General features: G+C 43.6%; 1 protein-coding gene across 1 annotated transcript in view; it reads left to right on the forward strand.

Moving 5' to 3' along the window:
- Window positions 1-13,097, forward strand: part of CLNK (cytokine dependent hematopoietic cell linker) — a 112,058-nt gene that overhangs the window by 48,783 nt on the left and 50,178 nt on the right. Inside the window, exons 8-10 of the mRNA XM_065914115.1 lie at window positions 10,676-10,701; window positions 10,926-10,945; window positions 12,830-12,940. Coding sequence (XP_065770187.1) covers window positions 10,676-10,701; window positions 10,926-10,945; window positions 12,830-12,940 — 157 coding nt within the window. The remainder of the gene's footprint in view (window positions 1-10,675; window positions 10,702-10,925; window positions 10,946-12,829; window positions 12,941-13,097) is intronic.

Genomic DNA, 13,097 nt, shown 5'->3' on the forward strand with positions numbered 1-13,097 from the left:
ACCAGGTGGCCGAACCTGTATATCCAGAAACATGAGTTTGGTTAAAAAGAAGTACAATAGAACTCCATATAAGGCCATCAAAAGACCTTCCTACCAGTTTGCTTTTTGTCAGATTTAGACACCAAAGAGTTTTGAGTTAATCCGGATCTACCCCCTCATCTTATGCCAAGAGGCCTCGCAAGAGAAGGGGCTCACATGAGGTCACAGAGCAAGCAGTCCGACCCTAGACCAGAGTCCAGTCTCTCGGCAATAAGGCAATGTTTCCAGGGTTTTACTATAGTTGCTAGTATCTAAAACTTTTTCTGCAAACTCCCTAAATGATTTCTCACTCACCAAACTCCAGCATCCTTGCCTGGAGAATCCCATGGAGAGGGGAGCCTGAAAGGCTACAGTCTGCAGGGATGAGCAGGGCTGGACACGGCTGCAGTAACTCAGATCACAGCACTCAGCACAGACTATTCAAGGTTTTAGCGCAAAAGGCAGGAAGTGATGGATGGTACTGTCCTCTAGCGGCAGAACACGGCGACCCAAAACATCACAGAAAGGGTGGAATTTGCCTTCCTGTAGAGGATATCCTTAACAAAAATCACAAGCTTTAGGCCACAGACCTAGAAACAGTCAGAAATAAATTTAAGATTATCCTACCATTTTAGATTCAAGTTTGTTTCAGAGCCACAAACAGTGGCTCAAAAGTGATAGAAGTCATGTTCCTGTTCAGGCACAAAAAAGAAAAGTGATAGACACATTGATACAAGATCAGTTCAAAGCTAATGTTATAGATCTTGTAATGTTATAGATGTTGAACTGCAGGACAGTATTTTGTCTCACCATCACACAGAGAAGAAGAAAAGTGTTAGATGACCACTCATGTAGCAAACACACATTTCAATAGAGAGCAGTAAAGAAGCCACAAATAGAAGAGCTAAAAGACAAAGCAGTTACAGCGCCATGTGATAACTACCAGGATAGAAGTCCACTTTATTCAAAATCACTTTGTGCCAGGGTACAGAAGACTTTAGACCACAAGGAGCCCACAGTCTGGTCAGGTCTCTGTGGGAACTCGAAACAATACTTAATTGTGCCCAAACAGGAGAACTGTGAGACCCAGGACTGATTCTCATAGCAGGGGACATAGAGCTGAGGTGTGAAGCAGTGACCTCAGGGAAGGTCAGATATTACGTCTGAAATGCAGTAGCAGCCAAAATGTGGTTGCGTGAAGGTTGGATCTGGGGACAAGGACTCCTGGATTCAAATCCCAGTTTTACGACTTCACAAATATCGACAAAGAGCTTACCCCCTCGAAGTTTCCATATCTCTAAAAGGGAGGAAATGCTCTTACATCTGTAAGATACCTGTCTCTTGTAAGGTACCGATATAAATCCTATAGCACAGCTGTTGACACATGATGGACCCTCGACAAAGGGATACTGGACCGAACGGATGACTTTCACAATTCTTTCCTCCCTCACTTATTCTTGCCCTTCTTCCTGCCCTGGAAGATCCCCTGCCTCTCTGTGTAGGCTGAAACCATGCTGTATCTAGTCTGGTGCTGAGCAAACACAATAAATCTGGTACCGATGAATATAAAAATAAGTTGCTTAACTTTAAACATCAGACCTGACTGAACATTGTTTTCCTGCAGCAAACACATAGCGCCGGGCTGAGCACATAGTGGATGCATAGTAAACCCTACAGTAACTCTAAAATTTAGCCCATGTTAATAAAAGTGTATCAGATAAGCATTGTCGGGGGTCACAGGACCACCAAGAGATCAGCCTGCGATGCTTAGCCACGAGTTCCCATTATGTGGAGGCTGCAAGGGGCAAGCCAAGAAACCAGGCTGCTTCTGGTACCATCTCTGTTTGTGATGTGAACTTGTTAGTGCAAGTTCATGTGCCCAACGCATAGTGAGGCCAAACAAATCGAAAGGGTGGCGTTTGGAGCAGAGAAAGGTTTATTGAAGGGCCATGAAATGAGCTGGGTGGCTCACGATCTAAAAAAACCCTGAGTTCCCCGAAGGGTTTTGGCAAAGCATTTTCAAAAGCCAGGTGAGGGAGTTGGGCGAGAGGGTACATGGGGGAACAGGGTGGTGTCACAAGGATTCACATGATCAGTGCTGAGGAAGCCTCGGCTCTGTGCTCACGGTCATCAAGTAGTTAACATCCTCTCTTTGGTGGGGATTTTAGCATCTGTAAAACAACTCAGGAAACATGCATCAAATACAGCTATCTAGGGCCTTCAGAGAGGAGCTAAAGCAGAGGATATGGTGGAAGATCCCATAAGGTCCTGCTCTGTTATAAATCTAGGCAACTGATATTCCTGCGGCTTCCCAGGTGGCACAGTGGAAAAGAATCCACCTGCCAATGCAGGAGATGCGAGAGATGCAGTTTCGATCCCTGGGTTGGGAAGATCCCCTGGAGTAGGAAATGGCAACCCGCTCCAGTATTCTTGCCCAGAAAATTCCAAGGACAGAGGAGCCTGGCAGGCCACTGTCCATGGTGTCATGAAGAGTAGGACACGATCAGCTGATTGAGCACACACACACACTGGCCCTTAATATCCCATCTGTAGAAAGATGGCAGAACACAATGACCTCTAGCTTTTTGTGAATCCATGGGTGTGGTTCATACATACAAAACCACCCACTCCACTGCTCACACACCCCATCGCCTCTGAAGCCTTGGTCCTTCGCTTCACCCTGCCTACCCACCTTGCCTCCACTCCCTGAGACACTGATGTCAGCCAAAAAGATGTCTCCCAGGCTCGTTTAGAAAGAGACTTCTATCCCACACCCGTTACTAAGCCCCATGGTGCAGCTGTTGACATAGATGTTCCTAAGAAACTTCACTTTCCAACATTTCTTGACGAGCTATTAAAGTCAGCAGGTCCCTCCCATATCCCAGACTTTGCCTAACCTAATCCCTCCCCACTCAACCCTAAGAGTGGTTTCAGCAATTTACTGCTGAAATTAATTTCTGAAAGTTTCCACAGACTTTCTCAAAAAACTCAAAAAGGTTTCTCAGAATAGACCTTGTGAAATATACACTAGCCACTTGGATCATTTCTTCTTTGGATGCTCCTGCAATTAATCATCAGGACATGAGATTCCAGTGGTCTGCTTTCATGTATTAATGTTATAAAACTCTGAGACATCATAAATGCTGCAAAGAGGCCAGGTTTTACCCAGTTTTTTCCAGAGTCTATGTTTTAATTACATAATATTACACTGATGCTTTGTTTCCAAAAATGTTGATTGTCATGACCATATTTCATAAACAAAGGGTATTGCATATATTTAACACAAAATGACTAGGAGCTAATTGAAAACAAGTGTCTTTTATTTACTCTTAACCATCCAAGGAACGACACATCATGATCTGTGCTTTGTAGACATGAAAACAAGCCTAGAACATTTAAATAGTTTTCCCAAGATTACTCAGTAAGTGATGGGGGTGGGGTGGGATTAGAACCCAACTTGTATGATTTCAAAGATCTCATCTGTGTCATTGTCCCTTCCATCAAGAAACAAATTCTTGAATCTCTATCTTCTTGTCCAACCATTTACATCACAGATGAGAATACCAAACAATAGAGCAAACCCTGATTTGTAGCTTCCATTGGTTTCTGTGGTGTAAATACTCCCACTATAGCAGATTTCAGGATCACTGAAGATGATCCGTGAAGATGGGAAGACATGCCATATTTAGTGATTTCCACCTTAGACATCATAGAGGTAAAGAACTTCAACAGCATAGATAGATGTGGTAGAATAATCAGGAAGTCATGAGTTTTGAGCATATGCTACCTTTTTCATAAATTCAGTGTACATTTACATAATTATTCTTTTAATAATGGCTGTGTTTAACACCTGCATTGCAGAATCCTGAAAATTTAACAACCAGCTCTCATAAACGCCACCAGACACACCACCCCTGCCCCAAAACGGACAAACAAGTCTCACAATACTTTCTTCTTCTCCCAGTTGTTGTTCAGTCACTCAGTCAGGTCTGACTCTTTGCAACCCCATGGACTGCTGCACGCCAGGCATCCCTGTCCTTCCCTACCCCCTGGAGTTTGCTCAAACTCATGTCCACCAAGTCAGTGATGCCATTCAGCCATCTCATGCTCTATCATCCCCTTCTCCTCCTGCCTTCAATCTTTCCCAGCATCAGGGTCTTTTCTAATGAGTCAGTGCTTCACATCAGGTGGCCAAAGTATTGGAGCTTCAATTTCAGCATCAGACCTTCCAGTGAATATACTGGTTTAATCTCTTTGCAGTCCAAGCGACTCTCAAGAGTCTTCTCCAACACCAAGTTCAAAGCCATCAGTTCTTCAGCACTCAGCTTTATGGTCCAACTCTCACATCCGTACATAAATACTGGAAAAACCATAGCTTTGACTAGATGGACCTTTGTAGGCAAAGTAATGTCTTCTTGCAGAGGCTTTGCTTTAACTTCACAATCCCTGGGAGGTTGACAACTTCATGATTCCACTCTAATAAATTATGGAGATAATCAAACCAGGTCCAATAGATTCTACCACCATGCTGTGATCAGCTCTCTACATGGTCTCTCAAGAAGCAATACATTTTGCAGCGGAAGTGAGTTTTATCTTGTCGCAAACTCAGGAGCAAAACGACAGTCGAGCAGATGTTGCTAATTACATATGCGGCCAGCAGATGGCGAGCTCGCCAGCCTCCTCCTAGAGAAAACTGCTGGATTGAATCTCAAGATGGGAGAAGACCCCAAAGAACACCTGTTCGGGTCTTCTGATGTGACAGGGAACTTTTCGTAGCATTTGAGTTATCTGTGTACCTCATCAGAAAGGTAGATTTCCACTTTCCCTGTAATTTTCCATTATGCAATAATTTCCTAACAATTATGGAATACTTGTTTATTGCTATGCAATAAAAGTCATTACTTGAAGTGCATTAACTCATTTACTCCACACATGAGTTCCCATGAAGCTGAGTAACCAAGTCTCACTTTTCCAGAATAAAAATTGCAACTGTTTCTCAATCCATTTGTTTACGTCATAAGTATATTTTGAGCACCTGTTATGACCCCACCAATAGTAAGTAGCACAAGCAAAATGCAAACTCAAGAAGTCCAGCTCCAAATCTCATCCTCTTCCAGTGTATACCTGAGTTGTTATTAATTCTTAAACAATTCCTATGCCTCCCCCCAAAAAGATGCCTGCATTTTATCTGAATTATTATCAAAGCTATATGACACTCGGATGATGTATTTCATCTTTTTGATCTAGTCTTCTCACTTGTGGTGTCCCTGAAGTTCATTTCTACCTATTAATTTGTAACATTTCAGTTATCTAAGCAATAAATAAGAGAAACCCATGGCATAAATTACTGCTATTAGACATATTTGATATAGCTGAAGCCCTCAGGATTTTTGTTGTTGCATATGATATCATACACACATTTTTTATTCTTTTTTAGTTTTTGAATTTTGTAAATGTCTTTATTGAGATACGGTTCACATACTGTAAAATTCACTAATTTAAAGTTTGCATCCATGGCTGATTCATGTCAATGTATGACAAAAACCACTACAATAAAAAATAAATAAAATAAAGTTTACAATTCAGAGATTTCCCTGGTGGTTCAGTGGCTAAGACTCTCAATGCAGGGAGTCCAGGTTCAATTCCTGGTCATGGGGCTAGATCCCACATGTCACAACAAAGACTGAAGATCCCGCACGCCACAACTAAGACCTGGCACGGCCAAATAAATATAATAAATATTTTTGTTAAAGAGAGAGAGAGGCTGACTCTTTAAAAACAGATGGACTTTGATGGTGGTCCAGTGGTTAAGGTTCCGAGCTTCCACTCCAGGGGGCACGGGTTTGATCCCTGGTGGGGGAACTAAGTCCAGCATGCCAAAAGAAGTAAAAAAAGAAAAATTTTAAAGGCTAAAGTATGCAATTCAATGACGTTAATATGTTCACAGAATTCTGCAACAAATGGCCACAGTCTAAGTTTAGAAAAATGTATCTCCCCCCAACAAAAACCTGTTCATTAAAAGTTGCTCCCCAAACCTTCCCCTTTCCCAAGAAACCTCTAATATACTTCCTGTCTCTATGGCTTTGCCCATCCTAGGTTTTTAAAATATAAATGAAATCATGTAATACATACTCTTTTGGCTTTCTTCAATGAGCATGTTTTAGAAGATCATCTATGTTGTAACGTGCAGCATGTTGTAACATGTAACATGTACTTTACTCTTTTTTATTGCCAAATCATAGTCCTTAGTATAGATATAGTTATTTATCCTTTCGCCATGTTGTTTACTCTTTCATCAGTTAATAAACATTAGGATGGATTTTACCTTTTGATTTTTATGATAGTACTGTTCTGAAAATTCATGTACAGGTTTTGGTATGGGTGCATGCTTGCCTTTCTCTTTAGTATATCATGTCCAACTCTTTGCAACCCCAGGGACTGTAGCCTGCCAGGCTCCTCTGTCCAGGGGATTCTCCTGGCAAGAATACTGCACTGGGTTGCCATTTCCCTCTCTAGGGCATCTTCCCAACCCAGGGATCAATCTCAGGTCTCTTACGTCTCCTGCATTGGCAGGAGGGTTCCTGGCCACCAGCGCCACCTGGGAAGCCCAGAATATACAGCCAGGAGAGGAATTACTATACCATGCAGTAGCTCCGCATGCACATGTTTTTTAAATGAGGAGGATACTCACTGATGCCAGGGCAAACTTCCACTGCAATGAGGGTACGCAGCTTACAGACAGGGTACAGGAAAGATGCGAGTATGCAGTGTGTGTGTGCTCAGTTGGGCCTGACTCTTTGGAACCCTATCAACTACAGCCCACCAGGCTCCTCTGTCCATGGAATTTTCCAGACAAGAATTCTGGAGTGGGTTGCCATTTCCTCCTCCAGGGGACCTTCCTGACCCAGGAACCGAACTCGGGTCTCCTGCATCTCCTGCACTGCAAGCGGATTCTTTACCATTGAGCCACCAGGGGAGGCCCATACAGAACAGATGCACCAGGGTTAAGGCAACGTTCTCATCACAGCCTAAACGACCCCGTGTGACCCCGGGCACGTTCTCACCTCCCCCACCGCTGCCTGGAGAGTGCTGTGTGCTGTGCTTAGTCACTCGGTCATGCCCGACTCTTTGAGACCCCACGGATGATAGCCCGCCAGGCTCCTCTGTCCATGGGGACTCTCCAGGCAAGAATACTGGGGTGGGTTGCCATGCCCTCCTCCAGGGGATCTTCCAAACCCAGGGATTGAACCCAGGTCTCCCACTACCAGCAGACTCTTTACCGTCTGAGCCTCCAGGGAAGCCCAGAGAGTAGAACTCCTTGGTTCTCATCCCACCCCAGGACCTTTGTACTTACTGCTCCCTCTGTCAGGGACGCTTGCCCAGGTATTCACATGGTGTGTGCCTTCACTTTCTGCAAGCTTCTGGTGTCATCGCCCCTCCACAGAGGTCGTCTGGTACCTGCATGAAAAACAGTAGCCCCATCTCCCATCTCTCACACACCCAATCACACACTCCCATCTCACATACACACACACACACACACTTCACTTTTCTTTGCAGCATTTATCACCACCTGCTATCATATACTTTTGTTTGTTTTTTATCTCCTTCTACTGGAATATGAGTTTACATGACAATAGAAACTTTTTTTTTCCTGGTATTATATTCCCCAACACCTACATCAATAAATTTATTAAAAATGAATCCATGCCTGACATACACTAGGGGCTCAAGAATAAGCAATTGAATAAAAGCAAGATAAATGTCCTTTTCTAAATTCACAATCACTGAATCAAATGAGATGCATATCTCTGAAGCAATAAATAGAATGTTCCTATTGAATTCTAGACACTCAGTCTTCTTATTGAACTTTTTTTTTTCAGTGAATTGAATTGATCCCCAATAGATACAGTGTATGAAAAAAGGTGTCTTGGACATCCGACATCTAGCTTCACAGGGAAAGTCATCAGTATAAGCTGATATAAGACAGTTTCTCAGGGAGCTCTGCTGCTGAAGCCAATACACAATAAAATGAGGGCATATCATTTCCTGCTTTGTGATTTTGTGCCTTAAAGAAGCACCCTGTGGCCGAAGTTTTTTTAGTAATCTCATCAAAATAGTCAATGACTTAACATTAACTAGATTGTTGCTGTTGTTGAAATACAACCTGGGTCGTATTTTTGTGTTTTTACAGTTTAGGAACATCTGCAAATTTTGTCTGCCATTAGTGCGTTAGTGTTTGAATTCATGCAGAGAAGTCTATTCTATCTAAAATGCATTTTCAAAAAACACAATAAGAAAAATGGTAATTTTGTCCAATGAGGTAGTTTGGGGGTTTTTTTTGTTTGTTTGTTTGCTTGTTTTTTTGGTGTCTGAGTTTTATTGGGAAGGGGAATCCAATGTCATGTGGGATGTCAGACCAATAGATCTAGTGCCTGTGAAATAAAATCCATTATCTGGCTTCTCTGGAGCCCTCTCAGAAGAGCTGGACTGAAGAAGAAGCCACTTATCTCACTCTACTCCTCCCTCCGTCAGTTAGGCCTAGAAGAACCTTTAAAATCATCCAGACCATTGTGTGTTGTGTTGTGTTGTATTGTTTTTGACCAAAAGAAATTTTCCCAAAAGAAATCTCAAAAGGAGATAGAGTGGGAAGTGGACCAAGGTGCAGCCTCCACAGTGACAAAGGATGATGAGCTAGAAACCCAGCCTCTCAGCCTTACAGTTTCCTTGGGAGTCCCCAGGAAGACCCCAGGGGACTCTTCATAGCAAAGTTTTAAAACAGTGATTTATTCCAATTGTGTCATCTCACAGATAAGGAAAGGAGATTCAGGCAGTGCTAAGTTGAGTTTTAAGTCTCCTATAATAAGATACTTGATTCATGGCAAATAGATGGGGATTTAAGGGAAACAGTGACAGACTTTATTTTCTTGGGCTCCAAAACCACTGAAGATGGTGACTGCAACCATGAAATTAAAGGACACTTACTCTTTGGCAGAAAAGTTATGACAAACCTAGACAGCATATTAAAAAGCAGAGACTTGACTTTGCCAACAAAGGTCAATATAGTCAAAGTTATGGTTTATCCAGTAGTCATGTGTGGATGTGAGAGGCTGAATGCTGAAGAATTGATGCTTTTGAACTGTGGTGTTGGAGAAGACTCTTGAGAGTCCCTTGGACTGCAAGGAGATCCAACCAGTCCATCCTAAAGGAAATCAACACTGAATATTCATTGGAAGGACTGATGCTGAAGCTCCAATACTTTGGCCACCTGTTGCGAAGGGCCAAGTCATTGGAAAAGACTCTGATGCTGGGAAGGATTGAGAGCAGGGGGAGAAGGGGACAGCAGAGAACAAAGTCGTTGCATGGCATCACTGACTCAATGGACATGAATTTAAGCAAGCTCTGGGAGATGATGAAGGACAGGGAAGCCTGGCGTGCTGCAGTCCATGGGGTCACAAAGAGTCAGACACGACTGAGTGAACAACAGCCATGGTAAGATGCAGTTATCTCACTGACTCCTCTCACCCCCTATAAAACAGCATTTATCAAGTCGCATCCATTTTTATAGATAAGTGAACATTGCTCACTCAAAGAGCGCGCTCTGACACCCCACCCCACGTGTCCCTTCAATGCCACGCCCTTCTCTCCCTGGTGTTTCCCATGCATGGCTACCCTTTAAGTATGAGCCCTATGGCAGCGGGGACAGGGCCTCTCATCGTCCCCATTATGTCCCCAGAACCTAGAACTTGGCCTGTAAACAGAACAATTGGAAACACCTTGAGGGGAAGGATTGCGTTGCGTTTGTCTTTATCTCCAGAGCTTGGCCCTGGGCTTAGCTCAGAGCAGCAGCTCAATAATTAATTATCTGAGCTGAATTGCTCTGTGGAAATAAAACTACTTAAGAGTGAGAGGGTTCAGTCGTTTGACTCTTTGCGACCCCAAGGACAGGCTCCTCTGTTCATGGGGTTCTCCAGGACATTGCCATTTCTTCCTCCAGGGCATCTTCCCAACCCAAGGATGGAACCTGGGTTTCCTGCATTGCAGGTGTATTCTTTACCACTGAGCCATTGCGGGAGCCCATAAGACTACATAGAAGTCAAGAGATTCCTTTCCAGGCCCCATTCAGGCTTTTTCTAGGGTCAGGTGTTCTTGGGCAATTGTCCTCCGTAGTTTTGTCTTTCATAAAATAAAGTAATTGGATTATGGGGTCTTAGAGAACCCTTTCATCTGAAATGTTCTGTGATACAGTTTTTCTCTTCTTAGAAATGCCTGATGAAAGTGGGTGGCAAGAACTTGAATGAGATGACTACATATATAAAAGGATATTAACCAACAGCTAATGGTTAAGAGAGGACCTCAGGGGTCACACCACATGCGATGAGATCTTCATTCTACCGTTTACCAACTGGAGGACTGGAGGGGAGGTACTTAACTTCCCCATGCTCCAGTTTCTTCATCCAGAGCAAAGGCGAGGATTAAATGAGATCACATAATGAAAGTATTTAGCAAGGTGCAGGGTATCTCATAAGATGGCAACAAATGTTCACTGGCATTGCACCAGAATTATTCAAATGGGAATAATTTCCATTTAAACGTGTATAAAGGTAACTTGATGACATTTTCCATAAACTCACTACTGTTCTTTCTTATGTTTTAGGAGACAAACCCACAAAGGGAAACAAGGTAAGAAAAAGCATTAAAATGCCTTTGTTACTCACTCTTTATTTTAGAAGCACAGGAATATGGACAGTGTGAAGGCTTAGATGGCACTTGAAAAATATACCCTAGAAATTTGGTTGGGCTTTGTTATTTGTTTGTAAGCTAAAAAAAATAAAATAAAAATTGTTAACCATGAGCTCTGCTCAAAGAACAATAACTGTAATTTCTGGTTCTCTTTCCTTTTGCAGACTCCTTTACCACCTCCTCGGTAAGACACTGAAAAGAGAATTTTGTTTCACATTATACTGACATGATTAGTTCCAGAGTTTGACAAGAGATACACAGACATCTGACACTGAAAAACTAATGAGTTGGTCAATGAACAAGAGTAAACAAGCCTCATTCATCCATTTATCATTCATTCATTCACAGTCATATAGTCAATATCCCTTCACGCAGCCATCTTTAACGAATGCCTTGCTTCCCTGCTTCCTGTTTTTTTTCCCTTCATTTAGTACAGAAGTCTCTGTCTCCTCTAAGTATAGAAGTCTCCCAGAGTCCTGGCCCTGAGAAATGCCTTCAAGAGACCAACAATATATAAATACATATTTATATAAGTACTTATGTTTTTATACATAAGTACGTGTATTTTATATGCATGTTTATATACATGGGGCTTTCCTGGTGGCTCAGATGGTAAAGAATCTTCCTGCAATGCAAAAGACCTGGGTTCGACCCCTGAGTTCGTAAGATCCCCTGGAGAAGGGAAAGGCAACCCACTCTAATATTCTTGCCTGGAGAATCCCATGGACAGAGGAGCCTGGTGGGCTGCAGTCCATGTGGTCACAAAGAGTCAGACATGACTGAGCAACTAAGCATGCACACACATACATATATGCATACATAAATATGGGGGTGGGTGAAACCTACAGATTTGATTTCTCAGGCTCTGAGTTGGCCCCTCTGTTGTCCTACTTGGGCCCATGAGGGCCTCCATCACAGCACTTCCTACCCTGGTGGGCCACGTTCTCACCGCTCCTCTCTTTGCCCTCCCAGAGGGCAGCTATTTGAGTCAAGGTCTGTGTCTTTTTCTCCCTCTGTGTCCCCAGCATCACCAACAGGGCCCGACCCACTCTGTGAACAAGTGAGGGCCTGGGGGAATAAACGAGTGAGCGACTGGCTTTGGAACATTGTCCCATTTCGCTGGAGAGATTCAAAAGCTCAGGTCTTCCAATCCGGGGCAAATGAAAGGCTGCAATCACAGTTTCACCCCAGGCTGCCTAAAATGTCAGCAGCTGGCAGAGACCTGTGAAATCCTGTAGCAAATTACACCACACTCTGGAAAAAAAACAGAACCAGAACAAAGGGCAAGCTGCCGGGAAAGCGACTGAGACTCGTTAGAAGGACGAGAATTCTGACTTTCCAAGCTCCCCGTAAAGTAGTGGGCCGTCCCCCAAACTGCCATTTCCAACCAAAAGCGGCGGACACGGAAGGCAGGGCTGTCTGAATTCCAGGTCTGAGGAGCCATCTGTGTGGCAGACCTCAGGTCCTCACTCAGACTCTTCTTTTTTTATTAATTAATTTATTTTAATTGGAGGCTAATTACTTTACAATATTGTAGTGCTTTTTGCCATACATTCATGAATCAGCCATGGATGTACATGTCCCCCATCCTGAATCCCCCTCCCACCTCCCTCCCCATCCCATCCCTCAGGGTCATCCCAGTGCACCAGCCCTGAGCACCCTGTCTCATGCATCCAGCCTGGACTTGTGATCTATTTCACATGTGCTAATATAGACATTTCAATGCTATTCTCTCAAATCATCCCACCCTCGCCTTCTCCCACAGAGTCCAATAGTCTGTTCTTTACATCTGTGTCTCTTTTGCTGTCTCGCCAATAGGGTCATCGTTACCATCTTTCTGAATTCCATATATATGTATTACTATACTGTATTGGTGTTTTTTCTTTCTGACTTACTTCAGTCTGTATAATAGGCTCCAGTTTCATCCACTTCATTAGAACTGATTCAAATGCATTCTTTTTAATGGTTGAGTAGTATTCCATTGTGTATATGCACCACAGCTTTCTTATCCATTCATCTGCCGATGGACATCTAGGTTGCTTCCATGTCATTCTGACTCTTCACACAGGCCGCCCATCAAGCTTCCGAAGAAGTACCAGCCCCTCCCCCCGGAGCCGCCGAGCAGCAGGCCGCCGTTCCCCCAGAGGCACACCTTCCCCGAAGCCCAGAGAGGGGCCAGGTGAGAGGCTTGCTGACGATGAGATGACCAGGGGACGGGGGAGGGGGAGAACGGCCACCTCTCGAAGTAGACGCCCCAGCCTGGCGAGGACAGCCACCCCCGCCGTGAGGGAAAGCATCTCAGAAACCTCTAGTCTGACTCCTTCATGGAAAATACA

The sequence above is a fragment of the Muntiacus reevesi genome, chromosome 22, assembly GCF_963930625.1.
Source record: "Muntiacus reevesi chromosome 22, mMunRee1.1, whole genome shotgun sequence".
Classification (NCBI taxonomy): Eukaryota; Metazoa; Chordata; class Mammalia; order Artiodactyla; family Cervidae; genus Muntiacus; species Muntiacus reevesi.